Genomic DNA, 17,151 nt, shown 5'->3' with positions numbered 1-17,151 from the left:
GCCTCCAGTGGACAGGATAAAGGGGGCAAAATAGTATGGTCAATAAGTTCAGAACTTGGAAACTTGCTCTAATAGTGCTAAAAAAATTAACATTTTGATTCTCTATAATTATATTAAATATTTCTGTATTCATTTTTAAAAGTAAATTGATCTGTGACTTCAAAAAAATCAAGAAAAGAGGATTTTAAATTTTTTTTTTAAGAGAAAGATTCCCTGGTCCAGTGATTGAGATTAGGCTACAATCATTTGCAGCTTGAGCTGTCTGACAACAGGCTGAAAAAGACCTTGTAAAATGGGGATTGGCATGTTTCTGTCTGGTGACCAGGGTGAGAGGTCAGAGCAAGACAGCTGTGCATGAATTCTGCTCGATGCCTGGAAATTAATAGATCCTTTTCAATATGTTGCTAAAAGTGATAATTTCACTCTTGATTGCTTTATAGTTGAAATAAGTAAGAAATGTCAAGAGATTTGTATCACACACTAATCCATGCAGCAGTGATTCCCCCAAGTATCTGACTGGCCATTTATAACTGGCACCATTCACTGTTCCAGTGGAGAACAGAAATAATGGAAACTTCAACTATGATGGAGAAAAAATATGCACATTTCTCATCTGAAGTTGTCAGTTTAAACTTATGGCTCTTGCCACAGCAGCCCTTAAGACCTTCCCATTAAAGACAGATTATTCCAATATTGGAGTGCGTAATGCGCATCTGCAGTAACAGAGCATTGATTGAATGTGGCTGTACACTCAGGGTTGCAGTGCCAGCTAAACCTGAGGGGAATGGCATTTTGAGGGGATGGAATACATTTTCAAGATAGGAATCTTGAGACTTCAGAGAGTTTCTGTGGGTAATTTGACTGGCAGGAATAAAGTGATTCGCTGAGGAGGCCAGGCATTATAAAGCTAAACCAAACAAACAGAAGAACAGAATTGTAAGATCAGGGGGGAATTCCAGGAGTAACCTTGTGGACCTTCAGGCCATCAGTGTATCAAAAGGGCTTTTTCACAGGCGTTTTGATCCCAGTTCCAGCGACCAGAACCTTGTAACAGGTACTCAAATCCTTTGGTTATAGAATAGGAATTTCTTTCATGATGTGCGAGCGAGCGCAGCATTTTGCCACTCAATTTCTAGCTTCTGCTGGGAAAAGGTCACACATCTGGGCTAAGGTCAGCCCAGATGAACACAGCCAGTACTTGAAATTACTCCTCTGTGTCAGTACAACAAGAGCAGAGCACCTGCCCTGGTCAAAGGTCTTCATGGGGCCAGTTAAGTTACTTCTGGGTGTGCCTGAACTTGTAGCAACGGTACAGTACTGAAATAGGTTTGATTTTTTAAATATTGTGTAGTGAATGTAGTACACATTTCATTACTATAGGTTTTTTTATTTATATATTTTAATTTTTTATGTTGTAATTATCTCAAAAGTGTGACCCATCACATTTTAGGTATATGTAACCACAAAAATATTCTTTATTCTTCTATTTTCCTCAAAGAGGGAATTAAAGTGTGTATTAGGACTGAAATGTTTAAGTATTGCTTCAGAAAATTTGCAGTCAGTTGCGAGATAAGTTTTAGTTTGATTTTCCTTGTGAGGCACAGCAGCTGCCTCTTTTGTCTTTCAGTTAAAGAAACCCTAACACAGTAGCCAAAGACTAAGGTTTTTAAGGAATCCCAAACCTTTATGTTTGTGCACAGCTTTTGTTGCCACACTTGTACCTCAAAAACTCACTTCTTGAAATATGTCTTGCTTTGAGTTCAATTATTTCTTACTTCTTTAAAAGCAAAAGCCTTTATAGTATTTAAAAAAAAAAAAAAAAAAAAAAGCCAAAAATAAGAGTAGTTTGGTTTTAATAGAAAATCTACAAACCAGAAAAGAGTTCAGGTTTTTTAGGTATGGCCTAAATTCTGATGATCTAAGGTGATTAAAAAGAAAAGCATTTGACACTTTGCACAGCTAATTGGACATTCTCATGTAGTCTCATATAACAGATTCCTTCACATTCTTATTTTTGTAGTTTGATTTTCGAAGTGTGGGTTATCGTTTGCTCCTTGTTGATGAAGCAGACCGTATCTGAAAATCCCAAATTAATTATCTAGATTTTTTTTACAAAGATTTGTTTATGGAAAAGACTGTGAAGCTTAACTTTGCCCATTATTCAGGGCAACCAATTATGTTAGGATATTATGCTAATCTAAATCTTTTAAGATGAATTGTACATCTATCTAATAGTGCCACTTTAGAGTTTCCTGTGTTCCTAATAAGAAATCAGCCTTTTGAGTAGAAATCATGCCAAGAATCTGGAAGATTAAAGTCAAATACAAGAGTATTAAGAAGTCATTTCCTACATTGTATGCTTTGGCCCTCCTAAATATAAAAGCAGAATTTTAGATTGAGTTCTAATTTCTTCAATTTTATGATTATTGTCTTCTAATACTATACTATTACTCTGGTTTATAAACAAGGATACTTTTAATCATTGTATTCTTTATCCTGTACTTTCAAGCTGAGATATATGAAAATGTATTTACTGTATCACGCATGGCACTAAGCAAAATGTTATACACATATGTAATTTTTTAAACATTATTTTTCTATATATTTTTTTTGTTTCTGCTTACTGGCATATAACAAAGGAAATGTTGAAAACCTGTACAGCCTCAGTGAGTCTTGAAATCAGTTTAGCAAATCTAGGTGCTGGTCCAGAGCTTCAGCTTTAAAAGCAGTGCTGATGAGAGTGTATCAGTGTTGTGTGCTTTCATAATGTTCCAGTAAAACTTCATCTTGAGATACGTTGTCCATATTCTCATCCAAATAGGAATTTTTATTTGTTTAATTTATGCAAAGTGTAGACAAAAGCAGCACGTAGAAATGTTGTTGTTTACATTGTGTTTCATGTGACTAAAATAGTGTAGCACCTCATTCATTGCTAATCAGGTTTCCTATTCACGTGGTAGAAAATTAAGGTCGCTCCGTTTATGATGTGAATGTTTGATTGTGCAGCCTAATTCCTGTGTGTGATCCCTTCTAGCTCAGCAGTTGACCTATCCACCCAAAGCACCCTCACCTTCTGTACCACAGCCACCTCACTCCCCCCTAAGCAATGGATTTCACTACACATTTGTTTAAACACCTTCCAAGTAAGAACTAACTGCTCTCAGCATGCCTGATTTGCCATCGTGCCTGTGCTGTGGCTTGCTAAATTTTAACTTCTTTACTAAACCAAAATTACATCCAAATGAAAGCATGCAGCTACTTTTTCAGAAACCTTTCATTCTGGTAAATATTGCTTCTAATGAGCTAACACGTGGGCTGATGGAGTCTTCAGAGAAGTGCTGTCTCTCTGCAGGTGAGGTGCTTCCTCACTCCTACTGTGGTGAAGGGAGGAGACATCTGTGCTCTGGGTAACAGGGGGCCAGGTTTTCAGCAGCCTCTGTACTCTGGTGGCTGCACAGGGCATATAAAGAGAGAATCCAAAGTACACCTTGTACAAGCAGGGGTTTCCTTTGTGGGCTGGTATCCTACACAGGAGCTGGCATCGGAGTCTTAGCTGAGCTGAAGATTTGGCCCTTTGTAACTAATTCTGCAATGTTATGTTTGACTTCGATCATGCCTTTCATTGGATTATGTTAGCAGAAGGTTGGTTGCTGTCTCTGGTTAAGTTATTTTGCCACTTCAGGTATTAAAATTGTGATAATTTTGTTGTCCTTACAAAAAAAATCTGGATTTGTATCTCAATAGGATCTGCAGAGTTTTCCCTGTTTGAAACAGGAAAATATTGTATGCAACTGCTAAGTGCCCCTAGTTAAGACACTTGCTATGCATCCATATTTTGCTTTGATATTATTCTCATCTTTCTGATTTCCTTTGGCTTAATTTTATTGCCTGAAGTTGAACAAGAAGATAAAGCAGAGTTGAAGTAGTAAAGAGGGTTGCGTGAGTAACTCAAGCAATTGTCCAGTGCCAGAGACTCGAGCAGGTGGCCAGGGCTGACCTTCAGAGGTCCCTTCCTACCCCAACCATTCTGTGATTCCAGACTGACTTAAAAACATGTCTAGCACATGTCTGTACAAATATATACACATAGATATACACTTACAGATATATATTGATACAAACTTACATTTTCTTCAGAAGAAGAAAGTAGTTTTGAAAACCAGCACCATGCAGGGGACACCAGAGCTTGAGCATCAGTGGCATCACGAGATAATTGTTCGCTTAATGTGTCTGTATGAATTGTTCCTTCTGTGAAACTGCAAAAGGCTTAGAAAAAAGGTTTCCAGCAATTGCTTACTGCTTGGCTTTGGTTGACTCCCTTCAATATTTAACCATGTTTGTTTTCCTTCACACCAGCCAAAGCAGTAAGTGAACACTGACGTAAGACTCGAGGCAAATTCCACCTTGTGACCCCTCATGGAAGACAGAGGAGATTCTTTTCCAGTTTTCTGTGGAGATACTCATTGGCTGATGACACCTTCTTCTGGAAAGACATTCAGAGAACAATAGGGGGATTTTCTATGAAAATGAAGAGAACTGCAAATCATTTTTTATTTACTTCAGTTTAGTTCACACTTTTTATACGAATAAACGGCACTTTTAATAAACTCTGTAAAATACTGACAATGTATTTTTAGAACAATGTATTTTAGTTTTTTTTTTTAAATCAAGGGCTGAATTCATTTTAAAAGACACTTCTTGCATAGATACTAAATGATGCTGTTACTTCCCCCCCCAGGCTCAGATGCACATTGTAAAGTTTTGTGAAAAAACCCCCTCAAATTTGAATAAACCTAGAAGCACAGTCATAGGGTATGGATAGAGCTAATGCAGCTGACAGGTTTGGTGAAGGGGTGTTTTGGATTGAATATTTTTATAGAGTTAATCACCCACCCTTTTGCCCATTAAATAATCCATTGCAAGAACTGTTAGCTTGAATTTCTAAGTATTAGTAACCACTGTATAGCAGAAACTTCCCAAGAAAGCCATAATGAAAGCCAGTTTTAACTCCCATTTCCTTTTTTTGATCCCAGATGATTAACTTGCTGGTATCAATCCACAGTTTGTTAGGTTGCCCTTGACAGTAGTGCTGCCCCGTCTGTAACAAACAGCTAACAAATTTTATTTTTTTTTGAAAGTTGAGATGTGAAAGAAGATGATTTTTAATTAAAATATGTGGAGTAAGCAATAAAAAATTATAGTGTGTCATTTGGCTAGTAAATATGTATTTTTCTTCTGATTTTTTTTTCAATAGACATTACAAAATGACATATTGACTAGTATTTATCCTGGAAACAGCAAAACGAATGGAATGTGGCACCTGCTAATTTTGTAGGTATGTTCACCTGGTGCTGATCTTTGCCAAACTTTGGAATTCTGTGCTGTACTTATGCATAGGGCAAAGGGTGAGGTAGTTACAACAAGGAGAAAATAAGATTAAATGAATTGCTGCAACTATACTTGAAAAATCCCTGTGTATGCATCGAATGCAAGACATGGAAAAACTTCCCAATGTTATGTAATTAGTAGCTGAGTTCAGCTCTGGATGAGAAATAACTGAGAAATACTTCTGCAGTATTTTGTGAAACCACTAACTTGTTTATTCCTTATATTCAAGTAGTAGCTAAAACCCCCTTGGAATTGATCTTTGTGTTTCAGACTTTAAGACAAATCATATTATATTAACACTATACTCAGAAATATTCTTAAAAGTATATATTTAGCTAATGCAATCTATTTTACCTCAATACTGCCAGTATCAACTTCAAAACCTTTTGCCAAAATAATGATTTATTTTTGCCTTTATAAAAAAGTTTTGAAAGCATAAATGAATATTTTGCAAGAAAACATTAATTTAAATGAAATGTAACAGTTTGGAAAATGATATATGTACAGATTAAAATATTAACATAACTGTCTCCTCTTGCCTCTGTCTTGTCTGCTCTCTTATCAGTGTCCAGGTAGTTGGAAATCCAGGGTCATTTGTGCTTTTATCACATTTTGCGCTTCTTTGTTTCAAATCCCATTGAAGTTCTCCAGTTTTGCATTTATTTCACTGGGGTTTGAATCAGACTCTCTCTATGCCAATTCTACCTTTGAAGAATTATAATAATAATAATTATTATTATTGTTGGTTTTTGTTGTTGGGGGTTTTTTTCTTTTGTTTTTAGAAATGTTTTCTAAGCATTTGATGAAATCTGTCTTTGTTCTTGAGTAGCAAGAGTGGGGTGTTGGCCAAGGGGAAGGTGGTGGGCACTGGCAAAGCTGCAGCTCACTGGCAGTGTTTGACTTTGCAGCAGTTCCCTCAAAAGACACCAGGTTGATGGAGAACAGTGGAAATGTTGACGTCTTCTGAAAATCAATGTCTCAAGCAAAATGGGAAGCAACAACTAAAAGTATTTCTGTGGTTTAGTGTTGACTGTGTGAATTCGAGGGCGAATGTTTGAGACTGAGTCCTTGGCCTTTGATTGTGAGTGGCAAAAATTCAGAGCTGAGCTGCTTAAGATGTGCTTGTCCTGTTTTTGTGGGGCACAACAAAGCAATGAAGGGAAAGAAGTACAGGCAGTGCTGCTCTGCAGGTTGGGGGAGAGATGCATTCTCTTTCCTTTGATCGCACACACAAAATCTGCTCATTCATGCTTGCGTGGAAGAGAAGGATTTTGCCCTAAGCAGATACATCATTAACGTTTGCAACAAAACCAGTCTTGATCTAAAGATTTTGGTCATGTCTGTAGTTAATCCCATATTTGGGGAAAAAATTGTAAGATAATTTTTCTTCCAAAATTTTTGTTTAATATGTGAAATGCTGTTCTTAGTGACCATCTCTTGTAAGGATGGGTGTAGTTTTTAAATAGTAATGGCTAGTTTTCCTATGGATAGAGTGTTTGGTTTGGGTCAATTTCCTTTTCCACTTCTGTTTCTTTTAATCAACATGCTCTTTTCTAGGTGTTACAGGATACTTCCTAGTATTAAAACTAGAAAAAAAAAAAGTTTACTAGCAGATCGATATAATTTTGGTCAGAAAGTGGCCTTTTTTTCGCTTCTGCCTATTAAACAGTGAAGTCTTTGGGACTAATTGAACTCACTTATTAGAAAGCATTATCAGTTCTTTTGATTGTGCTGGTTTTTAATTAGTGTTTTGTAATGTTATACCAAGCAAAAATTTTGCAGGCTGACTTCTCTTCCCATAAACAGCTGTTTTCAATTTCTTCAGCCAAAGTTACTAAAATTTTACTGGCCAGCTGCGTTTATAAAAGTACAGCCTGATACTTGTAAGTAGCACCTCTTTGACCTTTTTGGACTTGTACAACAGCTCCCACCCTTGTTTTTCACTATCATTTTGAGTTGGTGTGCATTGCTGGGCTGCAAGGAATCCTGCTGAGCTACAGCACTGTTTGTCTTTGTACATCTGTATTAAGCTGTTTGTTTTAAAGGACTGGACAGGTAAGCAGTACTTAGAGACACCCAGACTGTTTTGGAACACTTGGGAGGAAAAAACCACCACCAACGACCAAATGCCCCCCACAAACAAAAAGAAATCCACCAAAAGTAGATAGGTTTCTCAGGAAACTACTAAGAGATTTTCTTCTGGAGAGTATCTTATGTGTGGAAGGAAAAGCTACTGAAGGATGTTACTAAACTTGTGTGCTGCTATTTTGAAAAACTCTTGAAGCCCAGCATGGTGGTCCTGGGCACCCCACAGCCTTTGGAGGGAAGGGTTGGTGGTGTGAGAAAGCAGAGCGCCCCTGAGCCTTGGTGGTACTTTCCATTATTTTTCCCTCTGCACCATTTACTCCTCTGACTTCCAGCTCTTCAAATATATCTGTATATATTTTATATCAGCATCTGTTCCCCTCTATGAAACCACCTATTTCCCAGGTGTCTTAGCAATTAACTTCTGGATGTTCTATGAAAGAAAGACCAGATTTACTTGGTGTCAAAACTTAGAAGATACAGAAGGCAGGATGTGATGTTACCCCTCTGATTTATGTCTGTCTGGGTATTTTAAAGTGTTTGCTTGTGCTGTGTGTGTGTCTGTGTGCCCATGTACTGCGTGGTTATAAAAAGAGCAAAGCTGTGCGCAAGAAAAACATGAAAAAGTTGCTGTATTTTCCACACCTGGTAAAGATTCCCATTGGTTATTTGGCTGTATTCAAAAGGCTAAGATTTTTATTGCTCTACTAGCAAAAGCAACCTTTCTTCGTAGTGGAGCAGTACAAAGAAAGAGCACAAAAAATCTCCACATCACAGTGCCTGAAATTCTGTTTGAACAACTGTATTGATTGGGTCTGACCCCTTTACATTTTTTTTCCCCCATTATTTGAAAAGGTGCATCTAACTGCAGCTGAATTGAACCAACCACGATGAACTTTCCATGAAAACTTCTTGAGATATTTCTTTAGTTCAAAGCTCTGGAATTTTAAAGAGCATTTTTAATACAAGTCTGTTGAGATATTCTGTGCAACAACCACACTTGGAATCTTAAACTACAGGTAAATGTAGGAGGGAGGTAAAATGATAAAGGGTGCCATGAAATTGCTCGGAGATGGTGGAATAACTTCAAGTGCTAATTATAAAGTAAATAAACCCAGAAAGTATCGCATATGTATAAAAAGTAAGTGCATATAGAAAGTATATCCACACTTAGGTACTGTTGACTTGTTATTTACTTGTCAGTGCTCCTGGTTGCCTTACAGAGAGTGGAAAACAGCCTCCAAAGAAAACACTAACAATTAGCATTTTTGGAGCTGCTGTTGTTGAAATTGTGTTACCAGATGTAAACTTGAAGGACAGTGATGTTTTCTTGAATCCTCTCACCAGGAGCTGTAGCATAAGGAAGCACTAAAGGAAGGAAGAGGTTAAGAAAACAAAGGTGAGTAGTGAGATTGTAGGAAATAATGGCAGAGATGTATCTGCAAGATGTAAATAAGAGGCTGAAGGTGAGGATGGAGAACAGCCTGGTGGTGGGAAGTGAGAGGTAGTAAAAAGACACAAAGAGCTGAAATATGTGGACTTGGACAGCAGCAAAATGCTTCAATGAAAGGACTTGGCCTAAATTGTAGTGGGGAAGGTAAGAAGAAGAAATAGCTGGCAAATGAGAATGTTTTGTGTCCTAGTACAAAAAATACCTTGTGAAAGAGTTAAACAAGGGGGTGGGATGTTGATGGTGCCAGTGGATGAAGGAGAAACACTGATGACTTCAGGGTGGTTCTTTGGTAGCAGGACAATTGTCTTTTCTATTGCCAGTTGCTGTGCTCTGTTCCTAAATGGCATCTAAAGTTCTTTTCAGTCTTCCCTTTTTATTTTTCTCCGCTGGATCCTCCTATGGCCACCAAAAATGGTACTGAGTTTGGATAGATAATAGCACAAACTGTAATTGTGAGCTCCTTCTGCACCTGCACATCAAAATTAACTCAACTTGGTTTAAATCATCACGTGTTTCTTTAATGCTGTGCAAAAACTAAGGAAACTTATCTCCCATCATGATGCTGTACACCTCTTGTACTAAGATATTTTTCTCAGGAAAAGTGCAGAGGTGACAGGCTTAAAAGCAAACAAAACCAACTTCTGCTCTGTAGTTGAGGGTACTTTGACACATGTCCCTTCTCTTAATCCCGACAGCTTCCAAGAGATTGATGCAAAGAATCGTGCCAGGCTTTGATTATGAGATATTGCACTGCCACTTATTCTCTTTGTCTCCTGCAGTTTACAGAGGCAGCTTCAGTGCATAATTTAATCCCTGTACTGGGGACTGTAGCAAATCCATGGAGATTTCTACCAACCGTCCTCTCTGGCATCAGAACATGTGCACGTCGTCTTTGATGTGAATTCCCCAACCAGAGCCTTAGAGGGACCCATAGCTTTGAAGCTGGCCTATAAATTGTGCTTTCAGGAATCAAGTTGTCAGCCTCCTCTTCAGGAAGAAAGGGAGAGTAAACTGCAAAGCAGTTGCAAGAAACTACAGGGCAACTTACAGTTCTGGTTTCCTTGGCCTCAGAGAATTCCTGTGGGATGTTGAGAATCCCTTTTTACCTGCCTTAGAAGCACCCTCTTTGGTGACTGCCAGACCTGTGGGCACTGGGGCTGTGATGGAGCTCACCTTGAGGGGTTCCAGGGCAAATGGAAGGGGAACAGGCACAGCAGTGCATTTGACCTTGTTCAGGTGTTTTCAGTCTTCTAAAGCCAAGTGCTGAGAATGCACCTATGTAAGGTAAATTTTCAGTGTGGTTTAGAAACAGATGAAAACTTACCAGATGTGATGGTTGTTCTGTGACAACCAGCTGTGGTCTAACTTCAGTCATCCTTTCCTGAGGCGTAGGAGAACAGGTAGACTTCAGCCTTTCTATTGAGATGGAAATTAACTGGTCTTTGAGTTGAGGAATTTCAGTGGGCAAGTCTTGTTTTAATAGACAAATGCAGTTCCCTGCTGTTCTCTCTGGCTGCTCCTTCCATACCAACCTGAAAAAGCAAAGGACTGACTGGAGTCAACCAAGACACTGACTTTGATTTTTCCTGTGCTCCCTGTCTCCAGTGAGCTGAAACCATCCTGCTCCTATCCATGCCACTGCTGCTGATACTGTTATATCAAATGTTGCTAAAACTGACTCCTGAATTGAAACATTTGAAGCACACACTACACTGAGTTATATCAGCCTTTCGTGGTATATGTGCAGAAGCTTCTTATGCTGCTTCATAGCTCAGTCTGCAAGTTCTTAGTATGTTTATAAATGTTCAACAGAAACAGACAAGACTGTGTAGAACGCTTCCTATTTTGAGCAGGTGAGTTGTAGGTCAGCATCACAGCTGTTACCCCAAACCTCATCAGATGTTCACAATATTTGGTGTCCTACTTTTGGGGAGTGGAAGTTCTGTAGATTTTTTTTCTGGTCAGAGCTGTATCTAGAATAATTTAATTTCAGGTTGGGGTTTTTGTTTTTTTCTTTTAATCTTTGTGTGCTCCATTTATAACTGAAACTGATGGCCGAATCAAGGAGGCAAGAGGCTGAGTGGAAGAGCCCCTCATTGTGTCTGTCAGTAGACCCATGCTGGGCTGGCCAGCTGGATCTACTTTTCCTGGGTCTTTCCAGATCCCAGCATGAATCTCTGAGTGGCCTGCACACTGGTGGGAAAGCTCAGAGAGCAGCAGTCTTGGGACAGAGAAGGCAGAGGTGAGTGGCAGCCACAGCTGAAAGATTTTAACAATGAAATGCTGGTTCCAGTGTCGCTGGAGTGTCTAACTAGGAAAACCTGGAATGGGTCTATTAGGAAAGTAATCAGTTGATCTCTTAGGGAGGCATCTCACTCTTTCCTAGGGATACAGCCTCTTTCCTAAGTTGTGGTGAGGTTTTCTCTCTTCACAATGCACAAGCAACTTACATTCTTTCTCTGAGTATTAGAAGCTTGCAATATTGGGAAAACCAAAAAATCTACACAAATCAAGTACAAATGACTGACCATTAGTGGCTGCTGTAACTTTGTTCTTAAAATTGAATGAGCGGAAAAACTCGTAGTAAATGCAGGTGTAGTAAAACAGAGTAATCAAAATCTACACTCAGTTTTTATTTACAATATTACTTTTATTTTTTCCATACTTATTCCAAGTCCTCCCCCAATAGCTAATGCTGCAATGTTTACATTCAATAAACTAGGCAATGATAGTACAAACTGCTGCTTTCCTTCAGCCGACTGGCTTGGAAATGTTGTCTGCACATCAGGAATTGTACACAGGAATGGAGTCTCCACGAGCATCCCGAGTGTTCCCTGGAACGCTGCTGTGGTGGTACTAGAGGTACAGGTCAAGGTCCTGTTTTCCCAGCCAGGAGAGGCAGGTGATCTGTCTGATGTACTAAGAGGAAACAAAGTCTAAAAAGCTCTGATATTTTATTCATTACTTGAATGCAATGAATTTGCAGAGGAATGGATGTGTTTAATTCTTGCTGGAAGGAGGTGCTGAACTCCTGGCTTTCTAAGCATATCAACTTGAGAGGTACAGCCTCGTGCTAATTGACTCAGACCTCCAAGGGATGCATGTACAGGGAGAAAAGGAAGAAGGGCTCGCATATTTAACTCTTTATTCTATATTTTAAAAAAGCTAAAATGATTTGTATATCCTTTTCATTATCAAAGTATACTTTCTCTTTCAAAGTAAACTGGTTTCTTTGGGAGGTGTTATTTTTAATAACAGCGCAGTGCTATAGCCAGGAAACAGTAATTCAAAAAATCACTCTTTTCTACTGAAAGGTAGAAACAACTACAGTTCCTCCCCCTCGTTAGAAAGCCAAAGAAGCAATTAGAGCCTTCTGTTGTATTATGCTTTTCTAAAACATCTTCTCTATGCAACTGCTGTAGGACTTCAGATGGATACGGTGATTAATGCTGCCACAAAAGTGAGCAGTTTCTCCTCTCAGCCCTGCCAACACTAGCATCTATAGACAAAATCATTGTTTAAAGCTCTAGTACATCACAGAATAATGCTGATATTGGTATTTTACAACTAATGCAACATCACATAATTCACATGTAATCTTAATAGTTAAAAATTCAAGACTGGGGTACTAACTGAATAAACCACTAACATGGAGCTTCCTTATCTGGCATGGAATAACAGAAGGAATAGTTCAGATAACATTGTAAAGACTGGGCAGGAACAAAACAAATTTATTTCTCCATCCAGGATTTTATACACTTTACAAAAACCAGTAATATCACTGCGCCCATAAAAATGTTATCCATGGCAACAGAAAGCAAATACTACTTTTTGTCATCTAAGAGGGTCTTCTTAAAATCAAAATACAAAGATTTGTGCTGTAGCAGTCCTCCACTTTGCACTGTAACAATAAGGCTTACTGTACTTTAAATACGAAGCTGTTACATCTGCAGTTATGAACCACTGGCTTTCACAAACATCATTTTATAGTTGCTTTTTGCTTCTTTTTTGTTTTCTGGAACTTCAGCTTCATCATGTTTTTCAGCAGCTTGTAGCTCCTCTGCAGACTCCTCTTGCTCGGAATCAGAGCCACTTTCAGAATCCTCTGAACTCTCATCAGAGGAGTGTCCAGCTGCCTCGTCTTCTTGTTCATCTTCCTGAAACTGTAAGTTCAGATTATGAGAGAGATAAAACATTATTTCCTGGCAACTCCTCTGGAGCCTTTAACGTTTCCCAGTGAGAATGTTTCATGTAATGGCTCCTTTCATTTTGGTACTAAAATGGGCCACGTTGTTAAACAGAGGCCTGTAAGACATGAATTATTAGACAGAAAGCAACTGCCCTGAAGTGGTTAACCATGCCAGCTGTGACATCTATGGATTCATCAGCCCTGGTTCATTTAGTTACAGCAGAAATCCTAAAGACACTGTTCCATGAGTCCGAAGTTCCAGATCCCATCCGTTCAGTAATGCAAATACTGACACTGGAATATTTGTCGCAGAGTGTGACACAATGGAACTAAAGGCTAGACCATCAAGAATTCACATTTGTGGTTGACCTTTGACAGGAAGCTTAGCAAACTGCAGCACGAGGAATGCTTAAGTTATCCAATGATACTGCTAACAACAATGCAGATGCTTATCCTGCCTACTTATGTATTCCTCAGCAACACTCTGATTTAATATATTTGTCACTCTGTGCCCTAATCAGTCTTGACCACTCTGGAGCATTAAGTACGTCTTATCACTTCTCAGAACAATGACAAGCATCACTCATTTATGAGCATCTAAATGGCCGCCGCAGTATATACATGAACATCAGTCAAGTGCCTGCAATCAGTTTGTCCTTTAACCCAAACCATGGAAATCTGCTTGGATTTTTAAACCCAGTACCACCTTGTCTTAGTGAAGTGAAAGCCAAGTCATTATGCAAATGAAGTCAGTACCTCACTGAACCCAAGCCCGCAGTGGCGCCGGTTCCGCCCTGACATTGTGCTGTCCATGCTCTGCTGGTACTGAGACTCCAGCTCCTCGTTCATTTTCTTGTCTTCTTCCCCTGCATTGTCCAGGGTACTTTGGTTATGGTTCATTCAAATTAACAAAGACACCAAATTACAGGAAGTCACATTTTCAAAGTCAAGAAGTTTAAATGTAACCATTCTAAACTAGGATTGAGTATTACTGCATACAAACCATCAGGCTTTAAAGCAACAGTATCGAGTGTGCAAGCAGGACGGCTTTGATACAAAGAGGGCTGGGAAGTTCGTAAGACCTGATGCATTCCAGAGTTGCACTATGCAGTGTTATGTTCTACTGAACGAGGTAAATGGAATCAGTGTGAGTTCTCTGTGCTTCCAGCCAGTACTGCAGCATGCCCCAGCAAGGAGAAACTTTGTGACCTTCACTACATAACATGGGATTACTGTGATTAAATCATCCCTCAGATATAGCATCACGCCTCGGGACAATACCACCACTCTTGTTTATGGAGCTGTATCTGAAACTGTTTCATGCAGTTACTACAGCCTTGCATTTTTCCATCCTTAGGAATTAGCAGAAAAACTAATATTCATGAGCTACTTCTACAGGCCCTTTATTTACTTGTTTGAGTAAGTGAATAAATCATCACATTCACTGGGGGAAAACGTGGTCTAAAATAGTTAAGGATCCTATGTACTTGGAAAAGGTAAGAATTTCTAATTCTCCCCAGGAGGCCTACAACACTAGTTTTTAATTTGTATCTCTGTGAAGCTGAAAGGTTGTATTGCAAATCTATATTTCCTCATTTGGAAGTTAGAGCTGTATGCTACTGTAAAAGGACAGTAACTGTATGTTGGACAAAAGAAATCTTAAAACCCCATCATTTTAACTTTTTCCTATTAACAAACCAGTACTGATTCTTTATGACTCCAAGGAGAAGCATCACTTCCTTTCTAGGAAATTCAGGTATGAAGGAGTGACTCATACAACAACAGCAGCAGCACCTGGAACCAATCCTCAGCCTTATTTTGGTCCATAGATAGTTTTTCATCACGTGAAAAATGACTGGTGGAGCATATCAGAGAAAGCTTTCTGGAATATGAAGGGAAGGTTTCTAGAATGGTGACAGTTGCTATTCCACAAGGCTTTACCAAAGCTTCTCTCAGGCAGTGCAGTCCAACCCACCTTAGTGCCAAGTACTTTGACTTCCTAAGCAACCACGATAAAGAGCTACCATAGTTCTATCTGACATCCAATTATTGCTGATTGCCAAGATGACCTTGCAGATCTTTTCAGCTTTTACCTCATTGCCTTAGGGCAGAGATCTTTCTATTCAATAGGTAACCAGGTCAGGGAGAAATCAACCCCTGTTCTTTTCCATGTACAATTTAGTTTGGATATCCTGGCATATACTGATAGGTGCCAACAACAATACAACTTATTTTGATAGCAAAATAAGACTGAGGACCTACAGGCCCTGATTTCCAGGGCTTTTGTACACAAGTGTACCTGACCATAAGGTACTTTGCTGAACCTGGACTTTAAAAGGCAAGTGCGAGCAGTCAGAGAAACCATTTGTCAGTAACCCAACAGAAATAAGGAACTTCTACAACTCCACAGCCTGACCCATCTTCAGCTGCAGCCACGAAACCTGAAATCCCTCCCTGCCATATCTACCAAGATCAGAGTACTGGAATGTTCCTAAATTAGGGTTCGATTTCCAACTTTGTATCAGCTGTTGGATAAACTGACCTGTCCTGAAGTGAGAGGTTGATCTGTGGTCTCCGATAACAAGGCGGCCAGTATGTTCTTTCTAAAAGAAAAGGCAGTTTGTTTTGGAGCTTTAGGGTGCACTGACAGCTCTGCCAACATCCTGAACATCTTGAATGTAAAAGCTCTGCTGTCAAACCCTGCCACCCAACTGCAGGACTCTAAGTTTTACTAGCTAACAGCTGCTGCCTCTAGGTGCACTTCTTTCATCTTTCTTTTGCTGAATTTTCTGAAAAAGAAACCACAACAACTACACACTCTTTGCTCTTCCCAGACCCCAGAGATGGTTCTATTTCATTCTGTTTCTTGCCACTGATATGAAAATTATACTACATGATGCTGGACAGATGTGTGTTCAGGTTCTGATCATCTACCCTTTCTCTGACACACTGCAACAGTGCATCTTATGATGATCCCACTTTCAGACTGGTCACAGTGTCAGGTAAGACCTTCATAATGCTGATTAATTTATTGGCTCAGTAGTTGCTCATTAGCAAATGTGTCCCAATAGGCAAGAACTGGCATTACACAGCAAGCAGCATTAAGTACCCAAGCAGACATTAAGATTAGTGGTAGTGAGATGCTTTAATGGGACACTGTATCCCTATCCTCTAAGAAGTCCTAACTTTCACCTCTTTAATACAGTTAGCTATTTTAGCTTACAAAATTACTGTATTCAAGCAAAATACGTTAGTAGAAGTAAAAATATTTTTTGATGGTAAGTAAAACTGCAATACTAAAGCAACATTTTATACGTGAAAAAAGCATTATTACATTTAACCAGTTTTGCAGCATTTTTTGCAGCAAACGTAATAGAAATTTAGTTTTAGCGCATTTTTTCTTTAAAAATATTTCCTAGATTGATTAAATCAATCAGCTAGCACTCTTTTAAAGTTTTTTTTTTTTTCCCCAGTGAAAGATAAATTTACAGACCTAGTACGTAGGTTTGTTATTTTGTAACAAGGACTCTCTCCGAAGCGTCAAGTAATTTTACGAGCTGGCCTGAAAGCATTTTTAAGGCGTGGGGTGGGGATGAAGCTGCGGCGCAGGGACTCGACAACTTCCGAGCCACGTTTTGTGTTACACGGCTGCTGACACAACAGCGGTGGAACCCAAACCCTTCTGGAAGCAGAGCCCCAAAGCCCAGCAGCTCTAAATTGTTCTCGCTTCCCCCAGCGCGCCCTGCGGCCCACAGAACCCCGCTGAAAGCACCCCGGTCCCTGTGCCCGCGCCGGGCGGGGGCCACGGGCAGCGGAGCGGCCTCACCTTCGCGGCGCCCATCAGCCGCAGGAACTTCTGCTTCCGCTCCTCGTTGCCGAGGTCCGCCGCCTCCCAGCTGCTGGAGCCCTGCGGGAGCACACGCTCACTGCGCCCGCCCGCCCCGAGCGGCCCCTCCGCCCCGCCGCAGCCCGTCCGGGCGGCCGCGGCCTGCCCGCGTCCCGCCGGGGGCTCCGCCGCCGAGCCGCGGCCCTCCCA

General features: G+C 39.8%; 2 protein-coding genes across 2 annotated transcripts in view; one reads left to right on the top strand and one right to left on the bottom strand.

The window, feature by feature from the left end:
* PLEKHA7 (pleckstrin homology domain containing A7) overlaps positions 1-4,975 on the top strand; it is a 151,801-nt gene extending 146,826 nt beyond the window's left edge. The window contains exons 28-29 of the mRNA XM_042038788.1: positions 3,035-3,143; positions 4,357-4,975. Of these exons, the coding sequence (XP_041894722.1) occupies positions 3,035-3,132 (98 nt within the window). The 3' untranslated portion in view covers positions 3,133-3,143; positions 4,357-4,975. The remainder of the gene's footprint in view (positions 1-3,034; positions 3,144-4,356) is intronic.
* Positions 4,976-12,630: 7,655 nt separating this feature from the next.
* The window catches only part of CUNH11orf58 (chromosome unknown C11orf58 homolog), a 5,167-nt gene continuing 646 nt past the window's right edge, over positions 12,631-17,151 (bottom strand). The window contains exons 2-5 of the mRNA XM_042038790.1: positions 16,942-17,022; positions 15,658-15,718; positions 13,872-13,981; positions 12,631-13,089 (exon numbers count right to left, since the gene is read on the bottom strand). Coding sequence (XP_041894724.1) covers positions 12,880-13,089; positions 13,872-13,981; positions 15,658-15,718; positions 16,942-17,022 — 462 coding nt within the window. The 3' untranslated portion in view covers positions 12,631-12,879. The remainder of the gene's footprint in view (positions 13,090-13,871; positions 13,982-15,657; positions 15,719-16,941; positions 17,023-17,151) is intronic.

The sequence above is a fragment of the Corvus kubaryi genome, unplaced genomic scaffold, assembly GCF_017639235.1.
Source record: "Corvus kubaryi isolate FWS band 111438036 unplaced genomic scaffold, C.kubaryi_AGA036_p1.0 37392, whole genome shotgun sequence".
Classification (NCBI taxonomy): domain Eukaryota; kingdom Metazoa; phylum Chordata; class Aves; order Passeriformes; family Corvidae; genus Corvus; species Corvus kubaryi.
Note: the sequence above shows the minus strand (reverse complement) of the source record. Positions and strands in the feature narration are given on the sequence as shown.